Source organism: Parus major, chromosome 3 (assembly GCF_001522545.3).
Source record: "Parus major isolate Abel chromosome 3, Parus_major1.1, whole genome shotgun sequence".
In the NCBI taxonomy this organism is placed as follows: domain Eukaryota; kingdom Metazoa; phylum Chordata; class Aves; order Passeriformes; family Paridae; genus Parus; species Parus major.
Genome location: NC_031770.1, coordinates 68343608 through 68362711, shown reverse-complemented (window position 1 = coordinate 68362711; position 19104 = coordinate 68343608). Strand labels below are relative to the sequence as shown.

The following is a 19104-nucleotide window of genomic DNA, read 5'->3' as shown; positions in this document are numbered from 1 at the left end:
TACATCGAACCCAAATTCCCTCCCTGCGAGGAATACACGCAGCACAGCGGCAGCGCCGGCAGCTCCGCCAGCTACCACCCGCACCACTCGCACCCGCACGCCCCGCCGCCGCCGCCGCCGCCGCACTTCCGGGCCGGGGCTGGCACCGCGCCTGCGCCGCCGCAATGAGCGCAAGGCGGGCGGGACTTGGAGCCGTGGAATCACTGAACGGCCGGGGTGGGAAAGGAGCAGCAAGGATCATCCGCTTCCAGCTCCTGGTCCTGGCCAGGAGAGCCCTCAAGATCACATAATGTACCAGAGAGTGTTGCCAAATGTTTCTTGAACTCTGTCAGGCTTGGTGCTGTGACCACTTCCCTGGGCAGCCTGTTCCAGTGCCCAACCACCCTGTGGGTGAAAAGCTTTTCCTAATATTTAAACTAATCCTCCCCTGGCACTACTTCAGGCCAGTCCCTCGCATGCTGTCTCTGGTCACCAGAGAGCAGAGATCAGTGTCTGCTCCTCCTCTTCCCCCCACAAGGAAGTTTTATGTGCAGTGAGGTCTCCCCTCAGTCTCCTCCAGGCCAAACAGACCAAGTGACCTCAGCTGCTCCTCACACAAATTCCCCTCAAGGCCCTTCACTATTGTCACAACCTTTCTTTGGATGCACTCTAGTAGTTTTATATCTCTGAACTTCAGGCAAAAGATTTTATTTCTAAGATTTGAAGATTTAAAAAAAGTGGCCCAGGAGCGTGTGATGTTCACGGGCCAAGTGCAGCCATGCTGGTGCCTGCTGGCAACACTCCATGTGCTGATCAATGGAAATACAGGGTTCACGCAAAAGTGGGGCGGGTGCCTTTCAGAGAAAGAAAAGTCTGCAGCCTGTCATCAAAGCCAGGGGGCCGATCTCTTGGCTCCTTATACGGGCCTGCCATGGCAGTGCCCAGGTAGGGGATGAGTTGGCACTGCTCCACGAACTGCAACAGCTTCTTCCTGTACATCTGCCGCACTGGCTCCGAGCTCCGGGGGTTGTGTGCTGCAAGAATTTAAGCAGCATATTAGTGTCCCCTATAAACATTATGGAATTACATTACAGAAATTTTCAAAGGCACCAAGTCTACCTCTGTTAGCATTACCCATGGTATAAATAAACACCTTGACTGTTGGTGTCAAGCCAAAAAGATCGTCTGGTATTTCAGAAAGTTCCTGACTCCAAAGGGTCATGATAATCAGAAGGATCAGGCTTTTGTAAAAGAAGACACAACAGACATGCCCAGCTGCTGTCAACTTCCCATTTCTCAGACCATGAGATACTGGTGAAACTCCAGGCAGTGACAAATTTGGGTAATGTGGCACACAACCTGAAGTGGGACACCTTGTGGATAGACCAGGTCTGGTATGGCTGGTGCTGGGCCACTCTGTCCTTGACACAGGTATTCTATGACCTAAATGCTTTGCCCATAAGATAGGCTTCCTTGTCATACAAGGAAGTCAGGTTTGATAAGCAGGACTGTGACCAGCATAGCTTCATGAGAGGAAAGTCCTGCTTATTAAACCTGATTTCCTTGTATGACAAAGTAATAATCCACCTAGCTGGTCAAGGAAAGCCAGTTGATGTAATCTTTTTGAATTTCAGTGAAGCATTCAATACAGTCTCTCACTGTATCCTTCTGGACAAAAGGTCAGGCACACAGCTGGATAAACACATCATGCCATGGGTGAGCCACTGGCTCACCACTCAGGCACAAAGGGTTATAGGGAATGGGTGACATTGGACTGGTGACCTGTCACCAGTGGAGTTCCACAGGGCTCCATCTTCAGCCCCGTGCTCTTCAACATCTTCATGAATGACTTGGATGCAGGACTGGAAGGGATACTGAGAAAGGTCACAGATAATACAGAACTGGGACGAGCTGTTGACTCCCTCGAAGCAGGGAGACCCAGCAGAGACCTTGACAAATCAGAGGACTGAGCAGTCACCAACCATATGAAGTTCAATGAGGGAAAGTGCTGGATTCTGCATCTGGGATGGGGCAACCCTGGATGCACGGACAGACTGAGGAACGAGAGGCTGGAAAGCAGCAAGTGGAACATGAGCCAGCAGTGCCCTGGCAGCCAGGAGGGCCAACCCTGCCCTGGAGGACATCAGGCACAGCATGGCCAGCTGGGCAAGGGAGGGGATTGTCCCACTCTACTCTGAGCTGGGGTGGCCTCACCTCCAGTGCTGGGGGCAGTTTTGGGTGCCACAATATAATAGAGGCATTAAACTACTAGAGTGTGTCTAAATGAGGGCAACAAAGACGGTGAAGTGTCCTGAGGGGAAGCTGTATGAGAAGCAGTTGAGGTCACTTGGTCTGTTTGGCCTGGAGGAGACAGAGAGGAGACCTCACTGCAGTCTTCAACATCCTTGTGAGGGGAAGAGGAGGGGCAGACACTGATCTCTCTGGTGACCAGTGAGGGTCCATGGCCTGAGGAAATAGCCCGAAGTTGTCGGGGAGGGTTAGATTAGGGTTGGATATCAGAAGTTTCTTCACTGGGTTGAATGCTCACAACGGTACTGGCACAGGCTCCCCAGGGAAGTGGTCTTGACACAATTCAAGAAGTGTTTGGACAATGCTCTCCAGGACACAGTAGTTCTTGGGGATGGTCCTGTGCACTGCCAGGAGCTGGACTCAATTATAGTTGTGGGTCCCTTCCAACTCAGCATATTCTGTGATACCACGACTCTGTGAAGAGTTGACCAGTAGTTCGGAGGAGGAAGGAAGGTTTCTCTCTGCCCTAAGCCCTATTTTGGGCCTAGTTATTTTTTAGTCCATTAGAATTGAGTGCCAGTCCTCAAAGTACAGTTTATTATTTTAATTGTTAGCCTGAGGCAAAGAAGGAGTGAGACAAATCATAATAATTTTTTTCCTATGCACAGTATTTTATATCTTATTACAAAAACTGGACAGCATGAAGAACTATACTATAAGACACTTCAGCCCACTACCTTTAAACTGTAGACAGCTACATTTAATGATTTCTGAGAGATTTTTCAAGCATATCTCTAAATATAGCCCTTACAGGAGTCTAGCTTGAAGGCTACTCAATCACTCTAGTGATATATGGTTTACTACTCTCTTTTCAGGAGTAAATCCATCTGCATTTATGGTTGATCACCTGTACCTTCTCAGATACTGAAAGCAATCTAGTGTTGTGAGAGAAGCTGAAGGAGCAACTAAATCCCTGTTTCTTGTCCCCTGTTTAAATGTGACATTAGAGAATGATGTTAATTGAATATGAGAAGGTTTAACTTCACATAGAAATAGGATGAAATAAATTTCCAGGGGACCACAACTTGAAGCACTTTGATCAAAGTTTTTGATCAAGAATGGTGTGACTATTCTGACGAGATGCACCATAATAAATAATGCTGTATTTGCAACAAATCACAGAATCACAGGATGGGTCAGGCTGGAAGGAACCACAGTGGGTCATCTGCTCAAGCAGGGTATTCCCAGACCAGATGGCACAGGATTGTATTCAAATGGCTCTTGAATATTTCCACTGATGAAGATTCCACAACTTCTGTGGGCAATCTGTTCCAGTGTTTGAAACACCAAAGGACTTGTTATGTTCAAGTGATTTGTCGGTGTACAGGAATGCTTTATCTTAAAGCTGGAAACAGTCCTACCCAGTGCTAGAAGAAGAAAAACTTGTTTTCCTGAATTCCTAGGGTCAAACTGTTTGGCACTGCACAGGGAGAAGACATTTCTGTACTTGCATAACCCTTCTGGTTCATCATCCACTACTAATAATGATTTAATGTTGCAATATATGAGCAAAACATTCCTAGCATGGGCATCCTTAGGCTAGCAAAGCCATGCTAACAATAGAATGAAAACAGCCTTTATGAATGAAGCAAACTACAGTATAAAAGCAGTTTGAGGGCTTAGGAGCTGTACATTTATGCAGGGGCTTACCATGTGCCTGCCCTGTTCAATGGTGTTCCTTAACAAAGCTCTGCTAGCAGAAAAATCTGTGATAGTTAAGAAAACTCTGGAGGGCTCTGAAAACTACATGAGAAAACACAGGATGTGAAGAGCTTCAAAAAAATAATTAATATTGGTATTAACTAAAATAATAAATAAAAATGTAAAATATGAAAGACCAGGTGAAGTTCACTCAGTGAACAGTTTGGCTTATAAAAGATAGAAGTGGAGGGTTGAAAGAAATGTCAGTAATGCTCCAGAAGTGTCCAGCAGTGCTGGAAACCAGCACAAAGCTATAGCAGAGCTGCAAACAAAGACATTGAAATCAAGAAAGCTGGCAATAGTTAAGCTGATTGCAAACTATTAAAGATTATTACTTGCAACTGGTATCTCCTGCTGAAAAAAAACCCAAACAAAAATTCTAAAAAATAGCAATCATGAACACTAATTTGCTATCTATATTGTTTCAGAGGACTTATGTAATTTATACAATTAGTTATTTTTATAGCATGCTATTTTATACACTACCTTTTAGATGGAAGGAGACAAAAAGCAGAGCAGTTTCTTTCACACTTAGGAATGGATACTTTGGCTTAAGGCTGCCAACTTCATGCAGAGCTTTTATTAGAGAAGTTGCTACTCCCTAAAGAAAGAAAACAGGTTTAAAAGACCATTACAGAATCTTGAGTAATGCCTTATCCAGTTTTTATGCAGATCTAACAATACAGGACAATACCCTAAGTTGGTGAATAGCAGAAGATAACAAATTAGCATAAAATAGGGAGGGCCATGAATCATTGTTTTATTTATTCATGTGTCAAAGTGTAGCAACCTACTCTTAAATTTTTCCAGGTAAGCTTGTGTTAAAAGTCAAACCAAAATGTTACAAGATATGATAAACAACTAAGTCAGAAAATCTATTATATAATACTGCAGCTTATTATCCCCCTCTGACGGTCTTGTATTTTTTTTCATTAAAGCTACAAACATCTATTACTTTAAAGCTTAAAAAAATTGCTCTCAACTGTAATTAAAAATTTTTCAATTTAATATAATCTCATTGATAAATATAAGGCTCAAATGCATTAAAAATTAAAAAAAACCTGAGTGAGATACACTATATATCAAAAAAATCATGTTTTAAAATAGAAAAGCAAAAACTGGCCTGTTCAAGGTATCCAGCCAAAGGAAGCATAGTTAGGAGCATTGGCTCTTTTTTTGGAGGGAGTTTATGGGGAAGCTTCAGATTCCAGTATTTCTCCGGTAACCTAACCAGATAAAAAGTAAGCACTTTCAAGATGTATGAACAATTACATGATTGAAGATTAAAATGCAGTTACTGTATTCACCTCATAAACTTCTGAAGTTTTTCTTCACTTTCAAAAATATATACCTTGTCTTGGTATTTTGCTGCATACTCAATGTTGCCAGGCACCAAAGCTTCATATCTGAAGAGATGGAACAAGAATTACTCATTCACAGAAAATGTAAAACATAATTGGTGTGGTGTAAATTCATGAGCTACTGGTAGCCTTCTGGTAATTTAGCAAGTGTAGCAACTACAAAGAAAAATTGCAATTGATCATCCAAGTTTCCATTACATGACTGACAGTTACAAGGTTCAAAATCTTATAGAGTCTCTGCCTCAAAATCTGCTTGAGGAACTTTTATAGTGCTTCTTTAGAACTTCTCCATTTAAAATGCCAGTCATAGTTCAGGAGATTAAAAAGAGATAACATAGAATTGGCTATTATGGTTCTCCTCTGATGAGAAATTCTTGCACACTGAGGAAATTTTTATGGTGGAGCTTTATGGATCTCTAACAAAAATCATAATAGCTAGATTTGCATCTACTAGGGATTTATGAGATTTCTTTGAACCTTTGAAGGCTTATGATAGAGAGAATTCAAATTATATCTGTCCATCTTCATCATGAAAGACACCAAGCCAACACAGATTCTTGTAGAACCTGTAGCCATGTAAGTTTTAAAAGGTGATTTTATCTTGATTTCCAAAGCCACAGGTGCAATATAGAGAATTTTAATCACTTTTTCTGTCCAGACCCTGAACAGCATTAAAAAGTACTTTGAAAATATTTCCTTCTTAATGCATTAATATAGTCTGTAATTCAGATTATGAAAACTCTAGCGACATACCTCTGTTTTCCATCTAGGTAAGTGACTGGACAGTACCCTTGCATTTCAGCCCTTAGAGGGAATAAGGCCTTCACTTCTGCTGCAGTCAGTTTCTTCGGTAGCATGTATGGGGGTGGGAGAGGGTGAGATGCCAGTGATGATACATAAACATCTGGTCTGCTCAAGAATTTCTGTAGAAAAATAAATGTTTTTATCATGAAAGAAGCACTGTAGGACAGTTAGCCAAACTCCACAGGACTGGCTCACACAATTTAGATACCTTCTTTTTCTGCAATGCAAGTGTGTTGGCATTGCTGTTGCTCTTGGGTAATTTCTTTTCCAGCCTATTCTTAGTTGAAGTAGTCACTATCCACCCACCACGCATCACTATTTACTGTTATCATAAACCACTTTCTAACTCAGTCTCCCCACAACAGATAGAGAAAGGAGAAAGTTACTTTTTCAAACGAATGTTTGATTTGTGACAATTTGTAAGACAAAATTTAGTTTAATGGTGTCTGTGCTGTATTTTGTCTGCCTAGACATTTGACAGCAGAAGTATGCAGAACAAAAGCTTGAATGCTAACAAAAGTGGTCTAATTCAAGTTGCACATTACCTATTTCTGCACAGAATCAAAGATTGTAAGCAACAATGTTCCCTCTTCCCATAATCTCCTCCTTTTTGACCCGCTTTTTGACACGTACTTCCAGTTCTTCCTGTGAAGCCATTTTGTAATAGCGCCCTTGAAATTCTGCAGTAAACTCCAATGAGGGGGTTACAGAGCAGTCAATCAGTTCACCTTTCTCTGCAAGGCTGACAGGACTATACTGTCCACAGTCCCCCAGCTGATCCTGCAGTTCTTTGGGAGTGATACATAAATCAGCAATGCTGGCTGCTTTTCCTGTTAATGAAAGCAATTAATGATAATGTTTTATTTATGAGAGACATAGAAACATCAAACAATTCTACTCAGGAATGCTACAGTCTAGAAGATAATTCTTAATTTGAAAATTGTATGAAATAATGAGAACTAAAACAGCAATTTGACAATAAAATGAAGTTGTAACTCATTTTAGCAATTAATTTTAATAATATTTTTGTAGCATTTAAGAAATATAATTATTAATGATGTGGAATACTCTGCATGCTCATCTTATTAGTCTGTTGTTCTTATTTATAATTTATTGTTTCACTCCTTTGTGTTAGTAAGGGACAGTTCTAATATTTTATTTCTTTATATTGCTGAAAAAAGTACAAGGTGTGATGAAAGGCTCCCCTTTATTCATCCATATATTGCAAATGTTACATTCTATCTGGAGGAAATATATTCAAAATCTTGAATAAAATGTCATCTCAAACCCAAATTACTTAAAAGTCATGCTTTTTCAAGCTTGATGTGTTAAAGTTAATGTATTTTAAGATTTTTGATTATGACTCAAATTTTTAAGATGGGTTCAGCCACAGAGTTGTAAAAGGTAAACCCAAAATGTGGATATAAGATAAGGAAGTATATTTGCCCTTCAGAGGAATTCTAATTAAATAGTACATACATTTCAAAAGACATATTTAATCTTGACCAGTGCTGACACACAAAGAGTCAAGTGGAAACTGTGCCATTTTAGAATAAAGTGGTCTTCTTCCCAAAGCACAGAAATTAACTCAGATGGCATATTTAAGCTTGTTTCTAGATTTCAAATTAACATTTTCCCTCTCCCTCCCTCTTCCTTCACTAACACTGAAGTGAAGCTTCAAGTAAGAGTTCACCCTGCACGTTTGGGGTACTCTTTATCATTTACCACCCAGTGTTGCTAGATCTACCATGGACCAAGGACTCTGACTTCCTTTAGCAGATGTCTGTTACCCTGTTCTTTGGAGGATGGCCTCAGACTGCCCTGTAGTTGGCTTTGTCTTCACTCTTTTCAAGAGATCTCTTCAAGATCTCTGTAGATGAGATTGAAGAATTTAAGGCTATGTATATGCCAAAGAATTAGCCTCATCCAAAGAAAGGTGAAGTTGTCATGCACATAGTACATTGCAGATTTTTAAAGCAACAAATATTCTGGGAAACTTTGTTTTTCTTTTACCTTCTTTTCTTCTTTCCAGGTAGATCTGGATTTGTTTAACAACCACCTGAACTTCCTGCTCAATGGTGTTCCAGACCTTCCATTTGCTATGATTGGCATCAATCACACACCAGTTCTGATGTTCTTTCATATAGTAAGTTCTAATATCATCAATGTGCTGTTTATAGCAGGAATTTTTAATAGCTAGAATCTGTGGGCTGTCATGTTCAGGATAGGGAAGTCTAAAGACAATGAAAAATAACAGTGATTTAAATCTGAAGAATAGATAATTTCATTGAATTTCAGGTGTAAATTCTGGAGTTCACTCTAAGTTCTTTTTACAAAATTTTGCTTATTTGACACTGTAGAACATATTTGAGAGATACAAAATTCTTATTAAGAATACTACCAGCTACTTGTGAAAAGCAGTGTACTTATGATCAGACAGTTCTGTTCAAAAATGAAGAACACAACTTTTTCTATTTATGTCCCAAATACAACTCAATAATTATTTTGCAAAGGATTTGGAATGTATCAGCACGTATTACCTGACACACACTACAAATACACCATTAAATGGTATCCTAATATCACACACTTGATTTGAACTTAAGCCTATGAAATATAATTAGTTTGGTATTTAAAATGAAGTTTAAAGTAAATACTTTCAAAAACACATAATTAATTTAATTTTTGCAATGCAAATTGTCTTTAGTCTTTTAGTAAACAATTTAACATTGTACTGATTACTTGATAAAAAGAAAGAGACTAAAAGAAAAGGACAAAATGAGAGGCATGCAACAACACCCCAAGCTATCTGGAACTTCTTAGAAACATTTCCTCTAATGAGAAACAGGTTCTTACACAATTTAATTTTAAAGTGAATGTTCTGTTCTTTTTCATTCCCTGTCTGCTTATAAACTACTTACTGTTCTTCCTCAAAAACAACCAACGGCTCTTTAAGCAGAATATTTATCTTCTCAGAAAAACAAAGAAGGGAATAAACTGAATCAAAAGGCTTAGAACTCCTGAATTCTATACATTACTAAATATGCATGATTTCCATATTTTTAAAAGAACTCGAATTAAGTTTTTAAAAAAGAGATTAGTAGCTGAATAATAATGATAATATTTGATAATAATTGATGAAAAATGAATTTCAGCAGCAGACAGAAGTGGTAACATTTCTGATGTACAGTTTCATTAAACTAGTGAAACTAAGCAGTGGGTGCACAGCATTGCACATTTGTAATCTCAGTCATGCAATTGAGGGATCTGGCCAGAGCATGCCCCAAACACTTTACATCGCTGTTTCTGGTCTGTGGAAATCAAAACATTATAAAGGAGAGGGACTGGTTCCCACATTTTTCATATGTGGAGTTCAGAGACAGCTGAGTTATGCTCCAGGTTAGATACAACTATCTGGCTATAGCACTGAGGCACATAAATAGAGATATTACAATATTGTGTAGAAAATAATAAAAAAAAAAATCAATCAAGGAGTATCACTACCGGCTTTTGGTTTCCTTATCCAACAGTGCTCTTCTGAACACTTCCTTTGTATCCATATCTAATTCAAAGATTTTCACTGGAATTATCTTAGTTGATTCCAAGAGATTTACATGGTTTCTTGTTAGAGGATATCCATCAATTACAACTCTGCACACAAACAGAAACAGAAAAATAGTTTTCCTAAGAAGTGAGTTTCCAATCAACCAGTTAGTCTATGTGTATTTCTAGTACATTTTCCATGGAGACAGAAGTCTACACCCATGCCATGAAGTTATCACTGCTCTCACTTGATAGGCACATTCTTTACTCCTAAGAATTTACAACCAAATAAAAAAATCAAGCAGGTAGAAGAAGAAATAGTAATGAGAAAAGGAAATGCACACAGGGCAAAAGGTAGGTGGATGGCTGTGACTTATAAAAATGGTATACTTTGAAATTCTGATACCTCAATCATTCAGAAACATAATTTTAACTATGAGAAGTCTTCATGTGGATTGGGAGGAGCAGTTTTTAAAGTGGTAAGTAAAATGATTTACTACAGTATTTGAAGAGTTTTTAAAATCAAATTGAAGAATAAATGCTTTTCACATACTAGGCAATACTGGAACAAAATATACTGAAACAATATTCCAGGACTTAACATGAAAGAGAAGCTGAAAGAATTCTGATCACAAGCACAAATAATTTTCAGAGATTATTGCAGAATTCCCTGTTTCTGTAACAATTCTCCTTTTTGGGGGAGAGGAGTTGAATGTCATGAAATACTGATGATAAAGCTTTTTAAGTCTGCCCAGTTTCAAAGGTGTTTCAGTGGTGAAGAAAGAACCTAGGATCAGATATGAATGAGGTGGAAAGACTCACTGGTTTCAGTTCCTCCTTAATAACTTCAGATGTTAAGAAAACCAGGGATAAAAAACAAGTATTGAACCAGCCTGCATGATCAAAGAGAATCAGGTGCATCCAAGTTGGTTCTGGAGTTGGTGTAAGAGAGACCAAATGATAGTTCTCAAAGGATTACAGAAGATACAGGCTTATTGACTGAAAAAAAAGTAACTGTCATAAAGTATATTATTTGGATTTACTGTAATATAGTTACTTGAAAATAGCAGAAAATTGTCTTCAGTCTCATTTCACAGAACCATTGTAAAAAATCTCCTTTTGTACAGATTATTTTCTTAATGCAGAAACCACTGATGTGTTTTAGTGAAATTGATTACAGTGATAACATGGGAATCCATGCCTATGTCTTGGAGAAACTCCCAATACCCCAAGAAGACTCTTACCCAGTGGCATTATCCACGTGATTTAGCAGAGTCACATCTAGAGCCTGGATGGCCAATTCATCAGGTACAGTGAGTCCTTGGAGAAGGTGTGACTGAACCTTAAGTGCCAGCTCGCTCTCTGGCTGATTGTTTATCACAAACCGGATGGCATCTCCTAAGGACAGGCGCAGGAACCCATAAGCACTCGCAAGTCTCTGGGCAACTGCAAAATATTTTGATTTCAAGTCACAACTTTTAAGGTAAGCAGTGTCACAATCTGGCATATGCACAGGGCATGCTAACACTATTAAATTTAGCACAAACCTCAGCAGATACAGTCAATATTATTAGAGTGTGTTAGAAAATATGCCTCCATTGCTGCTCCTCTTACAGAACAGTCCATCACTTACACTTATCCAGGAAATGGGAAATATGGCAAAATTTCATCCTAAATATGAGGTAATTTGAACCTGTCTCTTCATTCTTATTCAATTCCTAACATCCTATTCTAATCAATAACTATGGTTTAACATTAATTTCCTTCTCCTCCAGTAAAAGGCAGAAACGTGTCAATTGACAAGAGTCATGAAGAAGGAAGGGGAGGGGAGAAAGTTGGAACTCTTGGGGGTATTTTAATCACGAAATTTGGAAACAGACTGGGGAGTGGGGAGTTTGGGGTCCTCATCCTTGGTCCTAGGCCTATTTCTCCATTTTACATTAGCTTATATTGACTGAAAAAAAATAAGAAATAATTAGAAAATAATAACCAATTTATTATTTATTAATTTAAATTTATTTCGTATAACCAACAAATACAGGTGGTATAAGTAGTGTAAGTCCAGTTTTTCTAAGTGCAAGTCTAGCTCTCTAACATCTTAAAGACTTGGGATAAAATTGAAATGGACAATGCATTAGTACGAGACTGTCAAATGAGATACTAGAGAATGTAACTAAAAGAATCTGTGCCCAGCAAGAAAAGCAGGAAGACCAACAATATTAATGGTTTATAATTTTTTAAACAATAAGGACAGATACAGCTTCAGTCATTAATTTTTATTTTTTTTTTAATAGGTAACTGCTCATACCTGTAGTCTTTCCAGATTTTGGAAGTCCAACAATTGCAATCTTTACTGGCACAGATAGCTTAGGTTTTGGCTGACAAATATATTTGATGGGATTTGTCATAAATGTTTCTTTATTCTCTTTACTTGAAAAGAAATAAATATATTGTCGATGGATTACTGGAAAGACTGTGCTTCCTTGCCTTTCCTGTGGCTTGATCACATCTCCTTGGCTTAACTGTATAACATACAAAATGAGAATCAGTTAATTAGGTTTGACAAAGCCTCTTCTTCCTCCGTCCCAGAGAAGTGGCTTTATAGGCACGTAGAGGAGTACCAACCATATGAGTAAAACCATCACAGCATTCTGAAATTCACACATATGGACATAATATTCTGCTCAAATCTGAGAAACTTCTATACCTACACTTCTTGTTCAAAAACACAAAATAAACATTGAAGACAGAAAGAATGCTTGCTACTTCCAGTAGGTGGTACTGTAACACTTTATGTCTGTCAAGATAGTGTAGCCAGAAAAGATTAACATAATAGGTTTTTGAATTTTCAGAGAATAAAGAGAATCATTTTATTCCTCAGTGAATTAAATTCATCTACCTGTAGAAAATACACAGAGAATATTGTATTCACTGGAAGTCATATATAAATGAAGAAGTCATAAAAAGATATCAATACTTACATTATGGTCAAGTGAAAAACCACAACAAGATAAGCTGAAAAAGTTCTTGGAAAAATACATACACTGCTGATGAAATCTTTTCAAACACATCAGACAGCCCACTAAAATCTGCAGTGTTGACGGTTCATTGACATTTAAGAGATGCAATTGGCAGAAACAGCCATTGACACAATGCCAGATTAATTTCTTGCACTACTTTTCTCTATGGAAAAACGTAGTCATGTCCCTGTTGCAGCCCTTCTTGGAAGAACTGTCTTAAAGTGTCAATAAAAGATGCTTTAAAACAAAATGTAGAAAAACATTGTGTAGAAAAAGTTGCCGAGACCAGATGACATTCACCTTACTATTCTAAATGGACTCAGAAGTGTAGTGCTGAATAATGTGTAACACTGACTTTCCTTCAAGAAAAAAATGTGTAGAAAATTACTATTTTTTTTTTTCCTCCAGCACAGAACCTGGCAAAAATAGTTCAGTAAATCTGACTCTGTATTGAGCAAACTGAAATACAATAAGGAAAAAAACCCAGTACTTACATGCACACATTTGAAATAATGGGGAAGAGCCAACTCACCTTCTTGTCAAGGAAAATCATACCTCACAAATCTATTACTAATCTTTGAAGGAGTCAGTAAGGCTGGTCTGGTTATTACAGCTAGAGATGGGGCCATTCTACTGTGTGGCATTGTCCTGCCAGACTCTTCTCATATCCTTAGGTTCCTGCTCCTGCATCAAGTGATTTCAGGGTGCTTGCCCTCTATTTATGGGATTTCATGAGTCTGTTCTACTGCAGATCTGCTTCCATTCCTCACTCAGTGCATAATGTTTATTCTCTGCTTTTCTAGTCAGTTGCATAACTACTTCCCCTCCCCCCCAAATTTAATCTCAAAGTAGCTGGCACATACTCAATCTGCCTTTCTAACCCAAAACTTCCAGTCTGAAATCAATTTTATAATTTCTATTATCATAAAATGCCTCAAAATGATCCTATTTCCCTTTCATTTTTATCAGCTTGTACATTTTCACTGTCAGCACACCACTCTTATTTTATCCAATATCTTACTATGACTTCTTTCTTCACACTGAATTGTACTTTTTGGTTGGTAAAAAATATTGTATGGAGCAAAGGAATCAAGTGGAGAAATGGAATACAAAAATGTAATGAAATCTGAAAGAACAAAGTGCAAGGACTAGGGTGTAGAGACTAATTGCAATTAAACACAGAAAGTGTGGTTCAGTAGTTGGAAATGGCATAAGTGTAGACATATCTACTTCTGTTAGTAGATGTACCAGTATGCACCCAGATTATTAGATGCCAATTGATGCAGCCATAAAAAAGAATGAAGATTCTGATCCTAAGGTTAAAAAGAGACAAATGTGATCTGGAACAGGTGAAGACCCAACATGATGCTATACAAAAGAGAATAAAATTGTTTGATTAATTGGCATAGTAAAATGAAGGCAAATTCAGAGCCTTCATGCTTTCTGAATATTCACTGGACTTTTTTTCAATGAACCTTCCTTTTTAATTTTTATTTACTCACAATCCAATCTGCTTTTATTTCTGCATTAAACCAAAAGAATTACCTGTAAATATTTCATTTCCCGCCTTGGGGATAGTGATGAGTACTTTCTAACCTCAACTTTCCAGATCTCTAGTAAAATACCATAGAAATAAATTTGTTGCTCTTCAAACATTTTAAATTTTGACAAGAAAGAATTACTGCTAATGAATTAAGTACATCTAACATTTTTTGCCACTACTAGGTTTGGGGGGCAATTGTGTGTGTGGCTTCTTACAGATTTATATCCCAAATCCTTTCAGTTTGTTCTCACTACTATTGGAAGGTTTTAAGACCTTCTCTGTTGTCCTGTGTTTTGTGTATCATTTAGAGTGAGGCATCTGTTTTTGATTCAATGCCACATTTAATCATGTCACCAATCACAGCATAACAAATTTTACTAAATGCCTCTCAGCCTTAAATTACCCGCCACACTGAAAAGTCCAACATCTTTTATTATTAATGCTTGCTGTATTTTGTGTATATTCAGTGGTGTAACTTTGATTCAGCAATGTAGTTTTCATTAAATATTTTTGGTATTAGTTGCTACTGTCTGATAACATCCTGTTAATGTGAAATACATTTTCGAAAAGTGTCAACTCTCGAAAACATTCTTCAGCCATTTAAGAACATTACCTTGATTGGATCCCACTGGCCAAAAGAACTTAATAATTTATATGAGAAAACTAGCATCTTCTCTGCAAGTGGCAAACTTATTGGGTAACATTTCTCAAAAATGCTCCTGCGGTTTTCCACTAGAGAATTCAGCTTGCTGTATATTTGGTAGCACACGACGCGAGGTATCCGTCCTCCATTGATCTCAACTGGTGGTATTAATAACTTTTCAAGTTCTTCCTGGTTATGAAAATATAATGAAATATTAGAATCATAAATGCAAATTTTAATTTTTTTAATAAAGATTGATGGCAGGATTTTCTGTGAACTATCAAGGTTCTTCTAAGCATTTTATCAGTCAACATAAATCAGCAAAGTTTGATGGGAATTGGTCTTCCTTGCCCACTGAAGTTTAAACTTCCACATTAGATGTCACACTGCTACAATATTGTATTATTATCTGGTTTTGTAAACCTTCTCTCTGCTCAGTGGATAGAGCTTCTTCTAAATCATGATTGGTTCCTTTCTGAAGTGAGATAATTAGTAGATAATAAACAAATGTAACCAATCTAGCTACTGCCTTAGATGTGGCCTTAGCATTGCAGATATCTGGTGTTAGATGAGGTTACCTCACCATAGGCAATTGCACTGATTTCAAGAAAATTATGTCACTAGTGTGGGAATGGTGCCAAACAGGCAGCATCTTAACCAATATTAGATTTGGATTTTTTTTCTTTACATTTGGTTTCATCACCAACAACTAGGACCTGTGTTAAAAAATAGAGCTGCCTAGTAAGAATTTTGCCTCCAAAATTATTTTGAAATATTGTTCATACATTCACAACTCTCTAGGTTGGTTGCCTGTGTCAACTGATCTATCAAAAGCATAATGAAACCAAGACTGGATAGGTCTACCCAAAAGCTTTATATTTTTTTTCTCTGCTATATTAGTCATATAAATTATATATTCTTTAAAGTCTATACCTTCTCAGTACAGTCTTCATCTTGTTCATATACTTAGATCATGAGTACAACCGCACAGTTATTTAGGCATTATAATTTTTAAATGTGAAAAATAAATATGGAAATTCTTCTTCATGTGATCATATAATTTAATAAAATAAGCAGTGGTATCAGTACCTTCACACTTTGTAATATTTCTATTTCTGATTCAAACTTCTCTACAATTTCATTTTGCATGCGCTCAACAGCATCTTCTTCATTTTCTTCTTCTTCTTCTGGTTCCTCCTCTTCTTCTTCTTCCAAAAACTCTTTTGCAAGTATAGCTTCAATATCTTCATCCTCCTCCTCCTCCTCCTCAGTAGCTTCATCATTATCCTTATTTTCTAAAGCCTATAAAGACAAAATATTTTGTTGTTTCATGTCTATGATACAGATATTTTGAAGGAACATATGGTATTCTTGTCCCTTTTTAAATTAAAAAAGCCCTTAGTTCAACAAAACCTCATTCTGGGATAGCCTTTATGATATGCAAAAATCTAGTAAATTCTAGAATCTTATTTCAGAAGAAAATACAGCAGTATTGCATTGCATACACAGTGAAGCACCAGTTCCAAGAGTACTTAAAAAACCTGAAGAGCTACACTGCAGTTTTGATAAGAGGAGAGTTTTTTCATACATGGTATTGTAGTTTGACAGGACTTTGTTATAAAAAAGGGTGTTTGATGAAAGTGTAGCTGACAGAATATCATGAGCAGTCAAGTAGTACATGAATGCATTTATAAATATATTATGTAATTGACTTTGAGCAGAAATCCTGGTACAGTCCTATTCTGGATTAACCATGGATTTGACAGTGTACTTAAAGGCACATGCCTAATTTCAATTAGTGGGGCTGCTCTTATGCTTACAAATTAGATACATTAAACACATTCATACATATTTTCCTGAATTGAAGCACTTATGGAGAATTATTTTTAAATTGTTTTTAGTCTTCATGAATCCATAGTTTCTAAAGCAATTCAAACATAATATAAAATTATTTTTGAAAGTCAAAGTTTCTCTCAGTCTATCATAATTTTACATTGTCCTGAAGTCTGTGACTAAAAGCTCTAGAAATTTCTATGGTATGAATGCAAACACTTCTATTTAAAAACTTTTATTAGGCTGTTTTCTTACCTCCTGCTTCTTTATTTGTCGCTCTGCTAAAAGTTCTTCCCTTCTTTTGGCAATCTTCTCATTATGTTAGTAAAAAGATGTAAAAAGACTGATGTTAGTTCCTAATAAAAGCTCCCCTCTGAAAATTGGTAATGTAACCTATAATTAACACTGTTCTTTCCACCTTAAAATTCTGTTCCAGAGTTAAATGTTCTTTTCTAATTTTAAAAAATACTACCTAGAGCTTGAAATATTGCAGACCAGATATACCTCTCTACTAGGCAAACATTTAAGTATATTTTAGAAAAACTAATTTGGCAATTTCTGAGATTGAAATTAAAGGAGAAAAAAAAAAGACTGATTATTATCACACTGAAAATACAGTAATAGGTTTATTGGTAAAATACAAAGTTTCTAAATTCATAGGTGGTTTCTGCTATTTGGCAAAGGGGTGACTGAGTATGGTAGTAAATGTGTGGTGTTCCCTTTGACTGTTAGGGATATTAATGGTATTGTATGAGTCTGGTCCCAAATTCTGTTGTCCTAGCTTCCTGTGTGTTAGCTGCTCTGTAGTAATTATGCTCAGACCTTTTCTGATATTACATGTGAAGTACTTTATCTCACTTTTATAAAAAGTGAAGAACCTTGAATATATTATGTGCCAATTTTAAATGTCTGCATAGAGGCTTCAGGTTACCTCAACTAATTTGTAACCTGTTCAAGAATAGGCACAGCTTCATTTGCATGGGACACAAGAGCAGCTACAATAGCACTGCGAATGTGGCTTAGAGCTGCTGCATTCCTGTGCAGAGTATCAGAGCTGGAAACACAGACACACTCCTTTTATTTACCTATATATAGGTAGTGAAGTCAGCCTATGGGAGATGCTGATCAACTCAACAGCACGTGCTCAGGGAATCCGGGATGCAGCAATATTACAGCACATGAACTGCATTTATTTGAATTTTTTATCACCATATTCACTCCCTCCATCAACTTGCCTTTTTTCCAGGACTGCCATTTATCTGGCACCACAACTACTTTTCTTGGGCTGCGAGATGCCCAAACTCCTGCATGCATTAATTGCATAGAAGAGGAAAGAAGCCCTAAATTATTTTGTATTTCTATGGTAAGCCTAAGAATGCTGTGGATGTATAGGACTGTGTCTCCTGGCTCCAATATCTGTTACTCTGTGCGCTCTTTATAGCTTTGGGAGTTTCAGAATCTGTGTTCAGACCTCTACTGCAGAAACAAAAAAAACCAAAACAAACAACAACAACAAAAAAATGTAGCAGTGAAAATTTACCTTTTTTTTCACTTTCAGTTCCTTCAGCTTTTTTTTATATTCCTTTTTTTTACGCCGTCTGTCTTTCCATTTTTCCAGACGTGGAGGAAGAAGACGGTGAAGAATGTCACCTTCTTCTACTTGAATATAAACTGCAACATCAGGACAGAGTCCTTGTTCTGACAGATATCTGGCTTCATCTGAAGTACGAGGGAAGCCATCCAGTATAAAGCCTGTTGACCTAATTGGAAAATAAGATATTTATCATTACACAGTGTAGTTTAAAGTGCAATAAATGAACATGTAATTATTTTGGAAAAACCCCACAGACCCTCCCATATTAAATGCGTATTTTATGAGTAAAATTTAAAAAATACTTTCAGCTAGTATCTTTTGGCAATGTAAAACTGGTATTTCTTTGTGTATTTCAATTAGTGTACTTACAAATTAATTTCTTCTGAGATTTTAATGTGCAATGCTTAAATATTTTAAAAGAACTTAGAAATCCAAAACTAATTGTGTCCTCAGACTTGCTTGTGTGATTCTAAATACAATACTTAGGCACTGGTCTCAAAAAATAGAAGGTGCCCCAAACACTTTCCTGGCAAAAACTCTCAAAGAAAGCTTATGCCTGAAAATTCATGTTTCTTCTGTAGTATAGGATAAGAAATTTGCTACTCAGCATGACTTATATTTCTCTTCCTGCAGATGTTAAAAATAAGTCAGTTATACCTGGAAAGCTCTGTGGATTATTGGAGTTCTTACAATTTTGAGGTAGACAAGTAGTTATGTAAGGATTAATGTTGTGTTGATAAGAAGCTAATACTTATATCTGTTACTTTAGACTT

At 37.2% G+C, this 19104-nt stretch overlaps 1 protein-coding gene across 7 annotated transcripts in view; it reads right to left on the bottom strand.

The window, feature by feature from the left end:
• Window positions 1-541: 541 nt before the first annotated feature.
• Window positions 542-19104, bottom strand: part of AK9 (adenylate kinase 9) — a 61629-nt gene continuing 43066 nt past the window's right edge. For all 7 annotated transcript variants that reach the window (XM_015621175.3, XM_015621177.2, XM_015621178.2 and 4 more), the window contains 14 exons: window positions 18278-18497; window positions 16993-17046; window positions 15994-16206; window positions 14875-15093; window positions 12007-12220; window positions 10943-11144; window positions 9660-9806; window positions 8169-8389; window positions 6789-6985; window positions 6105-6274; window positions 5298-5396; window positions 5114-5216; window positions 4477-4591; window positions 542-1013 (listed from right to left, as the gene is read on the bottom strand). In XM_015621175.3, coding sequence (XP_015476661.1) covers window positions 811-1013; window positions 4477-4591; window positions 5114-5216; window positions 5298-5396; window positions 6105-6274; window positions 6789-6985; window positions 8169-8389; window positions 9660-9806; window positions 10943-11144; window positions 12007-12220; window positions 14875-15093; window positions 15994-16206; window positions 16993-17046; window positions 18278-18497 — 2377 coding nt within the window. In that variant the 3' untranslated portion in view covers window positions 542-810. The remainder of the gene's footprint in view (window positions 1014-4476; window positions 4592-5113; window positions 5217-5297; window positions 5397-6104; window positions 6275-6788; window positions 6986-8168; window positions 8390-9659; window positions 9807-10942; window positions 11145-12006; window positions 12221-14874; window positions 15094-15993; window positions 16207-16992; window positions 17047-18277; window positions 18498-19104) is intronic.